The sequence below is a fragment of the Monomorium pharaonis genome, unplaced genomic scaffold (assembly GCF_013373865.1).
Source record: "Monomorium pharaonis isolate MP-MQ-018 unplaced genomic scaffold, ASM1337386v2 scaffold_212, whole genome shotgun sequence".
Taxonomy (NCBI): domain Eukaryota; kingdom Metazoa; phylum Arthropoda; class Insecta; order Hymenoptera; family Formicidae; genus Monomorium; species Monomorium pharaonis.
The window spans coordinates 1-17,116 of NW_023415486.1; the positions used below are offsets into that span (position 1 = coordinate 1).

At 29.6% G+C, this 17,116-nt stretch overlaps 3 protein-coding genes across 5 annotated transcripts; 2 read left to right on the forward strand and 1 right to left on the reverse strand.

The window, feature by feature from the left end:
• Positions 1–4: 4 nt before the first annotated feature.
• On the forward strand, positions 5–3,964 carry LOC118644203. The gene is made up of 3 exons (XM_036294414.1): positions 5–156; positions 641–1,066; positions 1,149–3,964. The coding sequence occupies exons 1-3, from the start codon at positions 5–7 to the stop codon at positions 1,651–1,653; spliced, it is 1,083 nt and encodes a 360-aa protein (XP_036150307.1). The 3' UTR covers positions 1,654–3,964.
• Positions 3,965–5,179: 1,215 nt separating this feature from the next.
• Positions 5,180–8,492, reverse strand: LOC118648134 (leucine-rich repeat-containing G-protein coupled receptor 5-like). The gene is made up of 3 exons (XM_036294413.1): positions 8,424–8,492; positions 7,834–8,221; positions 5,180–6,637 (listed from the first exon to the last, which is right to left on the reverse strand). Exons 2-3 carry the CDS (start codon positions 7,834–7,836, stop codon positions 5,195–5,197), a joined length of 1,446 nt encoding a protein of 481 aa, XP_036150306.1. The 5' UTR covers positions 7,837–8,221; positions 8,424–8,492; the 3' UTR covers positions 5,180–5,194.
• Positions 8,493–10,612: 2,120 nt separating this feature from the next.
• On the forward strand, positions 10,613–13,959 carry LOC105832405 (cytochrome P450 6k1-like). Of its 3 annotated transcripts, XM_036294410.1 has the most exons (6): positions 10,613–10,668; positions 11,483–12,041; positions 12,148–12,519; positions 12,673–12,857; positions 12,966–13,254; positions 13,585–13,959. In XM_036294410.1, exons 2-6 carry the CDS (start codon positions 11,522–11,524, stop codon positions 13,752–13,754), a joined length of 1,536 nt encoding a protein of 511 aa, XP_036150303.1. In that variant the 5' UTR covers positions 10,613–10,668; positions 11,483–11,521; the 3' UTR covers positions 13,755–13,959. The 3 variants fall into 3 exon arrangements, with proteins under 3 accessions (XP_036150303.1, XP_036150305.1, XP_036150304.1); XM_036294412.1 differs by lacking the exon at positions 12,148–12,519; XM_036294411.1 differs by lacking the exon at positions 10,613–10,668 and having other exon boundaries at positions 11,226–12,041.
• The last annotated feature ends 3,157 nt before the right edge of the window (positions 13,960–17,116 follow it).

Sequence of the window (17,116 nt, forward strand, 5' to 3'; positions counted from 1 at the left end):
CGATATGGGAGAGATGATGTCCAGTAGCAAAGCGGATGAGAACGAGGCGTCTCCCCCACCCCCGATTAAAGCGGGAATGTTCAGTGGCGATCCCTTTTACCAGTACAAACCGAAACACCCGGCGGACGTTAATCTCTTAGCCACGTCTAACGTAAGGTTTGTAACCAAAGAAGTTGCTGTAAATGCGTGAATCTATACGCTGAGAAAAAAGTGTTGTTAACTTGACTAAATTTTTCAACTAGATTAAATTTCTTCAGTTCAAGTATTTGTGCAATTAACTTAAATACATAAAACACTTGAACTACAACTTAAATATTTATATATTTAATTGGTTAATTGAAATACACAAATAGTTGAATTGAAAAAATTGAATTGAGTTGCAAAAATTTAGTCAAATCAACAACTTTTTTTTCTTACAAGTCACCCAAGACATTAAAGCTATTAGATGTTAACAAAACAAGTTACAAAAGAAATAAAAATTTATACACTTTTGTGGAAATTTACAGAGTTACCTTTTACTTTGTAATAAAACATGTAGATTTTTATCTCATAAATAAATTACTGTATTATCGGGTGATTAGTTAAATAACTTTCAATAATTAATAATTCATTTGACGTACTCAAATTGTATTATTTTTAGATTCTCTCCGAGCGGAGTGCATCGGTACAGCCCTTACTACGATCCCATATATTCCCGACCGTTAATCGGCTACAACAAACCGATCGCAACGGAGCCGCAATACGAAACCGTTGGCTCCTACTCGACGAATGCCTTATCGAAGAATCGAAAACCGAAACCGTTCAGCGTAATGCTCGACATTTATCCCATTACCGACCTTATGGAGCAGAATAAGAAAACGATGTGGACCAGACCGCAAGCACCCACGGACGATTACGATCTCAGGAGGCCTGTCCAATTTCGCGGACAAAAATTTTATCCGTCATCTCCGCAACCTATACCCCTCATGGCTGTACCTAGTGCTATGCCCATATCGGAAGAGGAGGAGAGGCAGCAAATGGTACTGCATCTAAACTTGTACCCTCGAAAGAAAAATAAGCTTAACAGGTATATCTTCGGTATATCTATGCGTTATCAAGAATTTAATTCAATTTTGCATTATATAATTTTTAATTTATGTGATTTCTAGGAACGATATCATACACAGATCGGAATCGATGGAGCCCGAGGAGAGGCAGGAATTTGCGAAGAAGATCATGTCCCCCTTGGAATCGATCACCAAACATTTGACTGATCATTCCGCAATCGAGGAGTCGAAGTTTATGGATAATCAAAACTCAGGAACGACTAGTCTTCCGTTATCGCGGTACCACGAGATGAGTCTGGACGATAAGAACGAGGAGGAGTTTGCATTAGACCCAGAAACCTATTCGGATTTAGTTAACAGCGATGATACCGTAGGAGATACTGTCGTGTCTGCCAATCACAGATTAGGTGTCGACGAGGATTATACCAGCACGGAGAAGTATGGAATTAACGCGCAAGAAATGATTGTAACTACGGAGGCAGATTGCACGAATTACGATAACACAACGGTGATCGACAGCTCGAAGACCAACGTGAACAAAAGCACCGACCTTTCGAAGGATATAGATATTATCGAAGGATCTCCACGTTTCAGTCTTTTACGCTGAGATTGAATTAAAAATATAATTATTCGTGATTCGTAAAAAAAGGACTATCAAATCTCTTAATAATTCAATGCTCAAAACATTCTATTGTCACTTACATACAAATTTCACGTCCTTAGTTGAATCATCGAAAGAATCTTTATATATAATGCAATTGTTATCGTATTTTGAAATATATTTTGTAATTCTTCTACATAATGCTTTAATTACAACTTCTTTATTAGTGTTTATTTTCAAATTTTGAAAATGTTATATTATATTAATTTAGGAAAATTATTTTATGCTGAAAGAGAAGCTAAAAACTTGCTTATAAGAATATAGCTAGAAGATAATATAAAGATTTCAACTTTTAATAATCGCATTGTCAAACTTTCATTAAACCTAGAATAGTGTTACGTCCAGTCTTAAGGGATTAAAATTTCTATTTAAATGGTTAGGAAGATATTTCAAAGGAATGGAGATAAGGCAGGGAAGGACATAACGCAACGTAGAATTCCCGTAGGCACGCAAATTAAGAGAGGGTAGGTGCCTTAGGTCGAATGCATTTTTTGCGAACTGAGAAATGTGAATCAGCGTAGCGACAGACTGTTATAACTCTGTTTTCCGAGTCGTGCGCTCGTAGATCCAAATTTCAAAGCGAATTAAATCACTTTAACTCGGGACCAGGTGCAATCTTTGGCCAGAGGCAGCGACGTCAAACGGGCTGCTTTTTCTCGCGCGGCATTAACTAGTGTTATCAACAATGTATCACTTATATCAGTAGTGTGTCAAATTTGTTGGCTTATTTATATTTATGCATATTAAATTTTAGGAGTAAAAAACTATTAAACGTAGAATTAGAATTTTCAAAACTTTATAGCTAGATGAAAGTCTTTTAAAGAATGGTTGACTTGTTATCCTTCAAGAAATAAAGTACTTTGCATGGCTTGCAATACAGCAATTAATTGTAAATCTGATTTAATTAGAGATTTACAGAGGGTCAAACGTATTTAAAAAGTAAATCATTACATTTTTTAAACAAATTAATAATCTTTTAAGAAATTTTTTACGGGCGACCAGTAACACACCTTTTTGCCTATGAAAGATACGTCATTAAAGCTGCGTTTATCACGTATATGCGAAAAAAGGAAGCCCGCCTGGCATTGCTGGTCAGAGGGAGAAAAGGTAAGTCGTTTAAAAATTTAAATAAATAATAAAGGTTTTATTTAAAATTAACAAAATATTTATTTTAATAACATTTTTCTAATGAAAATACAATTTAGATGCTGAAGTCGTGATTTGAAAAGTTGTAATAACAGTAAAATAATCGGATTTAAGACAATTTAGTAAATATGTAATTAATTTTACAGATATACAAGTGTGTGGTGGGCAGAGAAAAAAAGCAGAAAGATATCAATGAGTTGTAAATCATCTATAACGGTCAAACATCGGATCTTAGTGATGGATATGATTCTTTCTCTATTAAATTTATTTTTTTCAGCTTTATTTTAAATTGCGCGCCAACAGAATTTATCAGGCTTAAGACACAGTTAATAAACTAAATTTCGATGCTTGAGAGCATCTTAAAATCCCCTCTTTCCCATATTTCCCAAAAAACTGTAAATTAATTTAATTTGCGAAAAATAATACCTCAACCGGGGTTCGAACCCGGATTTCTCGTTATTCTGTGCGCGCGTCCTAGCCAATTTGACCATTGAGGTATATAATATTATTCTTCACAATAATCAGTATATTTTAAAGCACGTCTTTTCAGCGACGTATAATAATAATTGTAGAGAAGGATTTTTAATTCTGTAAATGCAATTAAAAGTTTAGTGAGTAGGAAAATTATCGGTAAAACAGGACAACTTTAACATTTTGTTAACTTGTACGCTATCTATCGCGCGGAAAGTAATAGTACAAATCCCCACCATCTGTTCCGAGCGACGACGACGATAACGACAATAACAATAACGACGACCGACGTTTCTTAAAATATTTTACTCTTGATGCGAAACTTCAAATTGCGATATCTTGGCTCGTAATCGCGGAAAAATAAAAACACTTTTATTATACAAATTGGATTCAAGCTATTCACTAAATCTATTTAGAAATTAATCGATTCAGCTGTTATTGAGATCCGATAATGCAAACGGCGTCTCGTGTAAAAAAGGCAGCGGGGTGGTGTCTCACTGCGTGTATACTTAGCACGAGGCATTACCATGTCTTTTGATACGCCATACGTTGCACATTGCATCATTGTAATCAATTGTAGCGCGTGAAATTGTCCAAACAAATCAATTTTTAAGCAAAAAATGCAATTGTTTGATCTTTACCTTATGTTGTTATATCTTTATCTTAAACAATTTTATTATATTATTCAAACAACGTTATTGTTTTGCTCAAAGTAATGTATTACTTCATCTATGTATTACTTTACTATTTGAGCACATGTTTCTCTTCTAAGGAGACAGAAGCTCGCTTTAATATAAGTATTTATTTCGTCCAATCCTTATAAAGACATTTAATAAGACTATATAATACCTAATATAGATCTGTACATAATCAAAATTAAATGTTTATAAAGTTTTAATTAAAAACTGAGTTCTTATTAAAATCTTATTAGTATTTTATTTAATTTTAATATAATTTATATTAATCTATATTAAATTCATATAAAATTTTTTTTTACAGGAATGGGCAAAAAGTAAATTAAATTTTTAATATATATAATTATAAATTTTGTCTGTTATTAGCATAAATAAAATTTTTAATAAATTTTTAAAAATTGTAATTTTTGTAAAATATACAAATATATTAGATATGTGTACATTTTATTACCACGACAATTTATAATAGTAAAATATAGTTTATTTAATAAGAATTTCTTACATTATACTTTAAATTGTTAGGAAAGGTGTTAAAGTTTAAAGAGGTTTTTAATAAATAAAAAATATCATTTAAAATCATTTCCATTTATTTTATACATATAAGACTTAATTTATATATTTGTTGTGTTTATATAATCTGCAAACATCTCATTATATGAACAAGAACAATTATATCCAGTAAAAACCTTTAGGCCTCACACTATGTAATGTAATTTAAGATGTCTTTACTTTTTAAAAAATATATTTTGATCTGAAGTAGATATATACATACATATACATATACATACATATGTCGCTCTCCTTAGGATATATTTTTTTAATGACTGGAATATTTTTTAATTAAAAAAGAAAAAGATTTAAATTGATATACTTTTATATCGCTATCTAAAAGTATGTATATAGATTATAGAGACAAAAATAAGGTGTGAAACCTGAGGATTATTTAAAAAATTAAGAAATAAAAATTTTATACAGTATAATAATATATATGTGTGTGTATAGCATTATAATTATATGTAATTATACATTGCTTAATATTGTAAATTCAATTTTCAATACTTATATACATAGAAAATTTTGTTTTGTAAAATTTTATTATTTTTAATAATCAAAGAAAACATTTTTTATGTTTATTACAATAATAAAATTTTAATTAAAAAATTTGTTTTTAATAATTATATTTTTTGGAATTTGTATTTATAATATTTTGCAAACTTTGACTTATCTATTAAGTTAATAGTAAGATTTTGCGGTAAATTCTTAAAATATGCAACATTTAAATATTCTAATGGATTCATCGTTAAATATACTTCTGTCAATGGTGATGCATTTGACAACGATAAATGCTCCAGTGAAATAAAGTAATTAGAACTTAAATCCAAATATTTTATTGACACAAGAGAATCTGCCCAGTTTTGAGGCAGAAAACGCAACATATTTTTTGAGAGATCTAATTCTTCTAGGTTAGAAAGATCAGCAAATGCATTAACATCAATCTCATCAATGTTATTCTGTCCTAATAACAATGTCGTCAATTTTGGCATTTGCACGAAGGAATGTGAAAATAGTTTTGTTATGTTATTGTAATTAATATACAAACTGTTGAGTTCTATTTCCTTTGATATTTGTGGAACATTCTCAAGTTCGTTAATACTCAAATCAAGCGTTTTTAAGTATTGTAAATTTGCAAATGTGTCCGGATATATATAATTTATGTAATTTGAAGATAAGTTTAAGTAGAGCAATTTGCCGTTGTCTTGAAAAGCATTTGAATCAATGACTTTAACCTTGTTGTTGAAAACAGAAAGATAATGCAGATTTTTTAAACCAACCATCGATAGACACGGATTGTTCTGATGACTAATAGAATTAAAATTATTATTATTTAAGTTTAGTGCAAACAAATTGTTCCCTTTTTCATATAAATTCAAAGAGTCAATCAAATTATTATGAAGATCGAGAAAATATAAGTTATTCGATATTAAATTTATAAAATTGGTCCTTTTTATAGTGTTTTCGGAGAGATCCAGTATCTTTAACTTGGGAAATAGAACTTTTGAAATTATATCGTAATGCTTTTCAAAATGTGAGGTTTCTTGTTCCATTAATGGAGAAAATTGTAATTCGCTAATACAATTTAAACGAAGAGACAAAATTTCTAAATTAGGATATTCGCCAAAAATGTGAATTGTTTTAGAATACCTGTATAAACAATAATCTGACAATGAGATGCCAAAGTTTATGTCTATGTTTCTTGCTTCATTTATAATAAGCACTTGTAGCTTATCGTGTGTACCAAAATTAAAGAGTTCATCAAGTTTATTATTAGATAAAAACAAATGTGTTAAATTGGGAACTTTATTAAAAGCGCCTTTCCCAATATTCATAATATTATTGCCTATGAGATTAAGGCAAGTGATTATTGGACTACTAATGAAATCTTGGTTAATCTTAGAAATCACAGCGTTTGAAAAGTTTAAAGAAATCTCATCTTTACACTGAAGTTGAAGCGATTCGTTCACGTAGTCTTCTATGGTCAATGGTACATCCGCTATTGAAAGTGTGGTCCAATAAACGAAAATGACAATTGTAAAAACAAACTTTACGATAGCCAAACTCTGTAAAAATAATAAAAAACGTTTGTTTTCGAATTGTAACAAAAAAATGGAATAAGTACTAGATGGGCACAGTGTAAAACAAACACTACCAATCAGATTGTATAAATTTATTCAAATCCTATCCAAGTAATCTGATTGATGATTTTTCTTTTATATCGTGCACCCCAAAAACTCCCAAAATGGCTTCTAATTTTAAATATAAAGTTATAAAAAATTGAATTAAATCTACTATAATTAATGCTTAAAAAAAAAATATAAAATAATTAAAAACTGGTAATTGTAATTCTTGCATTTTGGTAAAATAAAGAAAATTAAAAACTTTAATAGAATGATAAAAAATATATTTTTGTACAAAATACAATAAAATATATAAAATATATAAAAATATTTTCTAAAAACTAAAAAAAATCTTAAAACATTAAAATTTATTTAATATTCAAGAAATATTCTATCTTTATTAAATATTTATAATAAAATTATTATTTAATTATAAGTTAAAAAAAATAAAAAATACAAAAAAGATTCTGACACATGCGTTTATATATACAAGGTGTTCCGAAACACGTGGGTCAATGCTCGTAAAAAGGTAGAAAGAATCGAGATGAACATAAAAGTCCAATATTGTCTTAGGTTAAGCCCACCAATAATCGAAATATTAACGTATGGAATCTTCAAATAATCTAATTATTAATTTTTATCGTAATTGTAAACAGTAAATTAATAAAAGCTTATCATTTTACGATAGATTTTTTCTTCCGTGTTATAGCTAGAACGGATAGAGTTCTTTCTTCGGCGCGCTCTCATTCGCATAATTTGAAAAATTAATACCTCGATTATTGGTAGACCTAACCCAAGACCTAACTCAAGATCTAACTCAAGACCCAAGACAATATTGGACTTTTTTGTTTATCTCAATTCCTTCTACCTTTTTACGAGCGTTGACCCATGTTTTGGAACACCCTGTATACATAATAAATAATGGATTTAAAATTTATTTTATTTCTTTGTTAAATATATATATATAAATGTTTTTATCCTCTATATAATATAGTTATAGTATATTTTTTAAATTATAACAATTACAATATTTATATAATTATGATTCATTGGTTTATAAGTTTATCTTTCACTTATTATTTTCATATTAATTTAATAACAAAATAAATTATATGTAATTATATCAAAATATAGCTTACCATTTTTTTAATACTTCAGAATTTCTTTTTCTAAAAAATAAAAATTTAAAATTGCTTCTAGTGTACTTTCCGTAAGAAATGTATTTTGTACACTATAATAAACAATTAACTATGTTGTAATGGATGTGTTGATACTTGTGCAATCGTGCAAGTGGGCACGTGTTCTTCTTTCCTGGCTTGTATCGTGCGTACAAGTGAAAGAATTGGTATACACCTTAGTTTTGATATAAATTTATTACACGATCTTGCTCGTGTATTATAACAGCTATACGTAGTATTCTTTGTTGTAATTCTTGTAATGTAAAAAGATCGACTCAGTTAATACACACGAGATGGAATATGCACGTGGTGGGCCATATTGCTAACTGAACTGCGTAGGTCACACACACTAGAGTCGCGTCAAAATTGATGAGCATTAAAGGCCTAAACACAATGCCAGGCAACAGGCAATAAGAACAGAAATAATGAAAGAGAGAAAGAGAGAAAGGATCTTCTTCTCTTTTTCTCTCTTTCTTTATTTCCTGTTTCTATTGCCTGTTGCCTAGCATTATGTTTAGGCCTTAAGGCCTTCGAGTAAACTATATATATACTCAAAGATTAAGGCCCGTTTTCCCGGAGGTGTCGCGCAGGCGCAAGTAAAGAGAAGCACGTGTAGTGTGAACAGAATGTGTACTTTGACGCTAGCAGCGCTTTTGAAATAATTTTATTCTTGGTGTTTATCAAATACTACACAGGAAATGATTCTAAGAATGTTGTGAGCATATAGTAAATTGTACACTACCGATCAAAAATATTAAGCCTGCACTCTGAGTTTTGTATCTTTTTATACTTAATTCTATTCAAATTCTATTATTATATTCTATGTGTAAACTGTCATGTTTTTAACCAAGATTATTATTAAACTGAATATTTTTAGAAAATTAATATATATTTACTTGTTTTCCATTATTTATTTAAAAAGAGTAAAGTAGACAAATACTTTTATACGTTAGTTTAGTTTCTCCTCAGAAAATAAAATTGATAATATAAGTTCACTGTGTCAGATTAGATTTAGAGGCCGGAAACGCGACCCAGTTAACCTTAAATATTTCTGAGATATTCCGTTTTGTATCCCAAAACTGTCGTATATCTACAATAAAAGAGGAATGCTCACAGAATCATTAAATGACTCCTAAAATATTTGGAATAGTGTATGAACATTATATCCTACACAGTACACATATTTCAGAGAGCTTTCTGAAAGATATTTTGCAAATTAATGTTAAAATATAACATTGTAATCATTCAGAAATATTTGTGAAACGTTTTATTAAAATTATTTCCGATTTTTTCAGTAAAATATTTCAAATATATTTCATTTGTAATGTCTAAAATATCATTAAAAGTTTTCAAAAACATTATATTTAAAAGCTTTCTGAAAGATATCTTGAAAATTAGTAGAAAAGAAGATGGTATAATATAATATAATATATGCGGATAATACAGCTACCCATATTATCTTCACTATTAACTGGCGAATTCTAATAAATCATTTGTGATATCATTTGTTTAGTAGCCTGATGTTATATAAAATATATAATGACGCTAATATGACAAAGCAACAATCAACATTTGTTATGAGACATTTTTATATTCAAGAATTTTGAAAATTTTTTAAGGTACATTTTAACATTTAATTACACATAAGACTTGCTTAATATTTTTAAACGTAAACGCATTATTATCCAAATGTATTTATACTTCGGTATTTTTTTGTCATTCAACTTTTTATTCGACTGTACATCTCGAGTTATACAAAATTAAACAATAATGTAGGATTTTGTTAATATAGCCATCTAAGCGTGCTAGTAATGTGGTCACTTTTGAAATCTCAATATTAGGCCAACCAGAGGATTTAATTACCAACTAATTCCTTCAAGCAATTTTACTGATTGTTATGGTATATTGGACCAAAAAAGTGGAAAAACTGCAAAATGCTATTAAATTCAGGGGTGTGTTTTCAAGATATAGAAAAAAAAGGTAGGTTTTTACTAATTCGAAATATCTCGAAAACAAATGCAAGTACGAAAAAATTGCTACAAAACATTTTTGTAAGAAATTAAATTTTCTATCAAATATGTATTAAAAAAAAATTTTTACAATTTTTTAAAATAAAAAAAATAAGCAAAAAAACGATGGCAAAAAATAACAAAAAGTTCCAAAATTACAATTTTTACATTTTTGTTTATAACTAATATTTGTCTTAATAGAATCAACTATACGCTTACAAAAACTTAAAATAATTATAACGAACAAAATAAGCACTTGTTAAAGTATTTTCCATTAATAATAGTCACCGGGATATCGTTGACGAAAGTTAGGCATTTTTACTTATTGTCAGTATTAAAGCTATAGTTCTTTTAGTCAGATGATTGGTGTAATTATACAAGTACACATGAACCTCAAGGATGTAATTATATACGAACTATAAGGTATAATAAAAGGACAAGATAATGCAATTTTACACGCGTTTTAACAGATGTGCACTAATGACGAGAACTCAATTACTATTTACGGATTGGTAGATACAGAAGTAAAATCAAATGATCATTTTAAATTACAGAGGGACTCGAATCCATTCAAGTATACTGTACATATAGCGTCAATAAATTACGTCATCATTATTATCACTGTAATTACTCAAGAAAGTCGCATTTTCACTGTGTGACATATCTTACTGGACGAAAACAGCCAAAAAATAGGGGAGATTATAAGGTTGGAAAGTATATATACCGCGCATTCTGACAGAAAAATGTTCATTTAATTCTTACAACTGGCAGACGACGTTTGATTTACGTGAGTTTGATTACGTGAGTTTTTATATTTCATCTGATAAAGATGTAAAGACGAATTTAAATAAAAATTTTTATCATTAAATCTACCCTGAAAAAAAAATGTAACATATTCAATAAGATATGTTATTGCGGGCTGCCAATTACAGATATACTCAACACAATAATATATGCTATTGCAGTATCAATATTGTACTTGCATTAATAGCAAATATTATTGAATTGAGTATTTTATGTAGTTGCCGGTCCACAATCACATATGTTATTGGCTATATTACATTTTTTTTCTGTCTACTATTTTAAATTTTGACGGTTAATCAATGATGTGATATCTTTTTTGCGATAATCGAGTGTTTATTAAATTTTACAAATTTAAGTTAAATACTTAGGAGTTTTGATGTCTTTAATTAATATACGCGCTTACAATTTTTTTAAATTAAAATTATAAATTTTTAAATCATAAAATTTATAAAATTAAAAATTGAATCTGTGACTTTAATTAATATCTACATTACATTGAAAAAAAATAGTTAATTTAATTTAACTAAATTTTTCGACTTGATTAAATTTTTTTTAGAAGAGTGTATTTATTACTTTAAATATATAAATATTTGAATTAAAGAAATTTAATTGTGTTAAAAAATTGAGTCAAATTAGCTGTTTTTTTCTGAGTGTAATGCTCAATATATGCGTGTGTATAATTAATCTGTGTGTGTGAGTTCAAAGATTCTTTGGATATTTAATATAATTTAATAAACAACTAAATAATATCTACGTTACGAGTTAATCGCGCGCGCGTATTACTATTTATTTTTCAGAAATAAATATAGAGATTTTTTTATTAAGCAAAGTGAACAATGGCACTTATAACGGCTTACTGGGGCCTGGATAGCATAATAGTTCTAACGACTCTCGTTGTAACTGTCTATCTTTACATGACACGTAAATACAACTACTGGAAGAAACGAGGCGTTTTTGAACTGCCACCAACACCAATTTTTGGCAATTTCTCGGATATCATGTTTATGAAGAAAAATCCTGGGTATTTTATGAAAGATTTGTATGATCAAAGGAAAGGGATGTCCTACATCGGACTTTACTTATTAGACAAGCCGTGCTTAATGGTTTGCGATCGGGAGCTCGTTAAAAACATTCTAATAAAAGACTTCAACTACTTCGCTGATCGACACACCTCGCCTGATACTAAAGATCGTCTAGGTTATGCCAATCTCTTCTTTATTAAAAATCCAGCTTGGAAGACCTTAAGAGCAAAGTTGACACCAACCTTCACGTCTGGGAAGCTTAAAAAGATGTTTGAACTGATGTTAGAATGCGGTAAAAATCTCGATACGCATCTCAACTCGCTGAAATTAGAAGGTAAGGGCTGAATTTATAAAACTACATCAAATGTCGATGGACATAAAAGTCACTATTAATATCAAATCATTGGAACGACAACATTAAATCGATACGTTGACGGCAGGAAAAGGAATGGACATGGAAATAAAAGATTTAACCGCCAAATTTGCTACTGACATAGTTGGTATTACTGCCTACGGACTTAATGTGAACTCATTGAATAATCCAGATGCCGAATTCCGAAAATATGGTAGAATGATTTTTGACTTTGACTTTTTCCGCGGTTTCGAATTTCTCTCGATCTTATTCTTTCCAACTCTGGCTCGTTGGACCGGTATGAAAACATTTGGCAAGGACGCTACAAAGTTCTTGCGTAAAGTTCTTTGGGAGACTCTCTCCGAACGCATGAATTCTGGTGAAAAAAGAAATGATCTCATTGATACACTTATTGAACTAAAAAAAACTTATAAAGATCAGGACATTGGAGGAGGATTTAGTAAGCAAATGATTGTTCAAATATTTTTAATGCACACATTTTTCAATTTACACCTAAAATCCAGAATACGCATTTAATTTGTTTGAGTAACGATTTTTGTAGCTAGAAATAAATTATGGTAACAATTTTGAAAAATATAAATTAAAATTTTAGAATTTGAAGGGGACGATCTAGTAGCGCAAGCAGCTATTTTTTTCACAGCTGGTTATGAGACCTCTTCAACAGTAATGGCTTTCTCTTTGTATGAACTCGCGATACATTCCGAAATACAAAATAGGCTCAGGAGAGAAATTCTCGATGCGCTTCACGAAACTGATGGCAAAATCACATATGATATGGTAATGCAAAGACCGTACATTATTTTTTTACTGTGAAAAAATGTCATAAATAAAACAAATGAATTTTAACGTCATTACCAAGCCAGCTTAAAATATTTATTTTACCAGGTTTGTTCACTGCAATATCTCGACATGGTAGTGTCCGAAACTTTAAGAATGTATCCGCCGTTGCCATTTCTAGATCGCTTAACAGTGGAAACTTACAAGATGCCAAATTCCGATTTAGTTCTCGAAAAAGGTACGCCAGTTTATATTTCAATGCTTGGCATACACTATGATCCGGAATACTTTTCTGATCCGGAAAAATATGATCCGGAGCGATTTAGTGAAGAGAATAAACGTAATATTCCGTCATGTGCCTATATTCCATTTGGAGGGGGTCCACGTATATGTATAGGTGAGGACATCAATTTTAAATTACGGAAATTCTAACAAAATTAACAAATTATCAAACAGTTATCAAATCACAAATTAGTCATCTAAAGCACAAATTCAATTTTTTGGTTTTGTTATGTAGAAATCACAAATATTTATCTACAAGTAATTACATATACTCAATATATTCAATAATCCACTTTTATATTTATAGAACTTGCAATCTTAATTATAATATCACGAACAGATAACATTACATAGCATTTTACTAATGTCATTTATTTTACATATTTTTTAATTAAAAAAATATTGTGAAATGTTTCACATATATGTACTGTTATATGTACCACAGGCGCTCGTATGGGACTGTTACAAACAAAACTTGGAATTATTACAATCTTGAGCAAATACGAAGTGACACCATGTGAGAAAACTCTAATACCAATGGTTCTTGATCCAAAAGCTGCGCTGACGATGCCATTGGGTGGAGGCTTACATCTCAATATCCGAGAACTTCATTAAAATTGATAGAATGCTAATTGAAATTTGATTGCTTTTAAGCCAAAGAAATTTTACCCAATATTTCAAATGCATAAGTTGTAATAAAACTTGTATGTAAATCTTTGAATGCTTGAAATCTTTATTTTAATATTTTAAAAAACAGTATTTTAAAAATTTTTTTAGACGCATAAGTTTTAAGATATAATGAAATAAGATACAATAAAAATTGAGAATCGAATCTTTAATACAATTATTTATATTTTTAGTTTAATTATAGAAAAAATTTGAATGTAGTATATGAAATCTTTTGTATATTTTCTGTGTACTAAAAAGTTAGTTTCATATAATTATAATATTTTTAGTCTTTTATTTGTACCATTCCAGACACGCATATCTGAGATATTTTATATATTTTCTTCTGCATCTATATATTAGAGATTCTTTGGAACCGTGAGACATGTGGCAGGATCGAATGATCATCCAGAAACACCCACTTTTCTTCAAATTTATAAAATATTAAGTACTTTCAGTATAATCAAGCCACCTAAATATGGAAATTGTACGCTTTTGGATAAAAAATGTGACCCTACAATATCAATTTCAGAGATAAAAAATTTATATTATGATTCTCGTGAAAAAGCATCATCTATAGCAAAATTAAAAGAAAAATTAAATAATGCTGTTAATATTAACGAATTTGATTAGAATTTTGATCAGTTTATGGATCATGATTATTGTTTAAGACAGAGTCTCGTTGCGCGCAGGCTATAATCCGGCGAGTGCGCGATCGCGGATGTTGCCCGCGCTTGTGCCCGGGGCAAGGTTCGTCACAAAGCCGAGGCGTGAAAAACTCGTAACGGAAACGATCGTTACGGAGAGTCGGACGTGAGTCAACTGCCTCCGCTCCGAGCCGCTCGCGCCTCTCAGGTTTTAAACGACCGAATCGGCTTGAACAAATCTGCGGAGGATCACTCGACCGACAAACGTCCTATTGGCATGCGATTGATCGATGCTTATTGCCGTGAACGCTTGTCGTGCGGATGATCCCCGCGCGTTCGAGTAGCGACACATTCGTGCCTATTGTTTTTCACAAACATACGAGAGTCTCAACGTCGCCGGAACTCTCGTTACTCTCGCAAGATTTTGAACAATTATAGTCGACCAGAAATTATTGATTGTATTATTTACTATGTAACTGGGTATTTATCCAATCACATATTAAAATCAATAAAGTGTGATGTATGCAAGAACGCATTTCTAAGTTCTGATACAGATCGTCTTCTTCTAATAGATATATTAAGTAACATAAAAACCGATGGCACTGAAGGACAAATAATTCATCCGAATTAAAAAATGTTTAATTTAATTAAATATTTAGGAAATTTATTTATAAAACATTGCCATCAACCTGATGTTTTTGAATAAATAATTGAAGATATTTATACACCTGCTTTGTCATTTCCGTGTCAAAATCATATAAGTACCAAGTACTAACACAAATAATTGAATTTTACATAACTATGCGCATGCGACAATATGCAAATAAAATAAACAATAAAAAAAAGAAAATTAATCTACAAATTTAAAAAATGCAAAATTTTCTAAAAGTTAAATAAAAAAGAATATTATTTACAACACGTGTACTTCTTTTTATATTTATATAAAGTTCTATCCCATTTTATTTTATCCTATCTTATATAATTTTAACAAAAAATTACATATTTATATTACGTAAACTATAGATTTTCAGTATTTGGCAGTGTATACCGGAACTAATAAACGCAGCCTATGGCTGCGTTCTAATATTCACTGCCAATACTAAAAATCTATAATTTATATTACATATACTGTAAATTTTCAGTACTGACAGTAAATATCGAAACGCAACTTATATATATATCATCCGGCGCGAGTGTTTGCCAGCACCAGACGTCATTACGTAGACACGAGAATTACTTTTGTGTCAGGGGGCTGATAATGACTGAACCGATGGATTTCTCAATAGGGTTAATAGATAGCTCGTACCCAATTTATATAATAAAAGTTTTTTTAATTTTCCGCTACGTGACTTACGAGCGGAGATATCGCGATAAAAATTTTTTGACCAAAAATAAATTTGATTTAAGACACGTCGCAGTCGTTATTATCGTCATCGTCGTCGCCCGGCTAAGTGGTGAGGATTTGTACTTTTACTTTTTTTGCCATCAGATGGCTGTATGATCAGATGTTTAAACCTTGTACCATATATATATGGTACAAGGTTTAAACATCTGATCATACAGCCATCTGATGGAAAATTGTGATTGAGAAAGATTAAACAAGAAAGCCAGAAAGTGAAAGTTTTGAAAATTGATTGAAAATTAACAGGTAACATTAAATATAATATATTATAATTTTCAATTTATTTAAAGAGGATTAAGTATGGAGGTAAAGTGTGTAAGAGTAATATTGAACAATATGAAAATAATATAATTAATATAATTAATAATATAATTAATAATTTAGAGAGGGGAAAAGGGAGAGCGAGGGAGGGTGAGATAGAGAAAAGCATTAAATATGATAAAGTGTGTGAGAGTAATATATTACAGAAAAAGGATAAGTGCAATGTTCAACATAAGAATGCTAAGTGGCGTGCGCGAAGCGCGCGCAATATTGTGTTCTAGTACTTAAAAACCATTATTTTTAAAAATTTGTGAAAGCATAAATATCCATGTATCTAAATAAAAATTTTAAACGTTAAATAAATGTTTATAATATAATAAAAAAATGTTTTTTTTTAATGTTTAATAAACATTTTTTTCATGAAAAAAAGGGGACTTATCCCATTATTTAAATGTTTTAAAAAATGTTTTTAAAAACGTTTGTCAAACATAAAAAAAAATATTTTTTAAACACCATTGTGCTCATTTGGTAGCTACACTACGTATTTACTTTTTTGATTAATTTTAAGGAAAAGAAAAAGATACAGAAAAATGACATTATATTCTAGTATATACATATAATATTTATTATACGTTACAAATGATTATAATTTTATTAATCTTTAAAAGTCCATTTACACCTTCTTTTAATTTGAGTTTCTTTTAATTTAAGTCTTTTTGGAAAAATTATAAGCGCGCGCGCGCGCGTGTGTTTGTGCGCGTGTGCGTATGTTTTAATTAAAATTTTGGACTTCTTAAAAATATTTACGTTGCATGTATTAAAAATTTTTAAAAACAATTATAAAGAACTATTATAATAAATATTTAAAAGTATTTAAAAAGTAAAATTATATTATTGAGTTTCAAAATAGGTTTTAAATCATTAAAAAGGTATTCGTAGTATAGTGCATCTGACGCGTTTAAAAAAATACTTTTACACATCTTCAAATGTTGTTTGTTTAT

Bases quoted from the DNA above. Each gene is read 5' to 3' on its own strand.
- LOC118644203 (XM_036294414.1), top strand. From the start codon at position 5: ATGGGAGAGATGATGTCCAGTAGCAAAGCGGATGAGAACGAGGCGTCT. The intron at 157-640 runs GTTTGTAACCAA...TATTATTTTTAG, and splicing joins TTAGCCACGTCTAACGTAAG to ATTCTCTCCGAGCGGAGTGC. The intron at 1,067-1,148 runs GTATATCTTCGG...TGTGATTTCTAG, and splicing joins AAGAAAAATAAGCTTAACAG to GAACGATATCATACACAGAT.
- LOC105832405 (XM_036294410.1), top strand. From the start codon at position 11,522: ATGGCACTTATAACGGCTTACTGGGGCCTGGATAGCATAATAGTTCTA. The intron at 12,042-12,147 runs GTAAGGGCTGAA...CGTTGACGGCAG, and splicing joins CAACTCGCTGAAATTAGAAG to GAAAAGGAATGGACATGGAA. The intron at 12,858-12,965 runs GTAATGCAAAGA...TTATTTTACCAG, and splicing joins GCAAAATCACATATGATATG to GTTTGTTCACTGCAATATCT.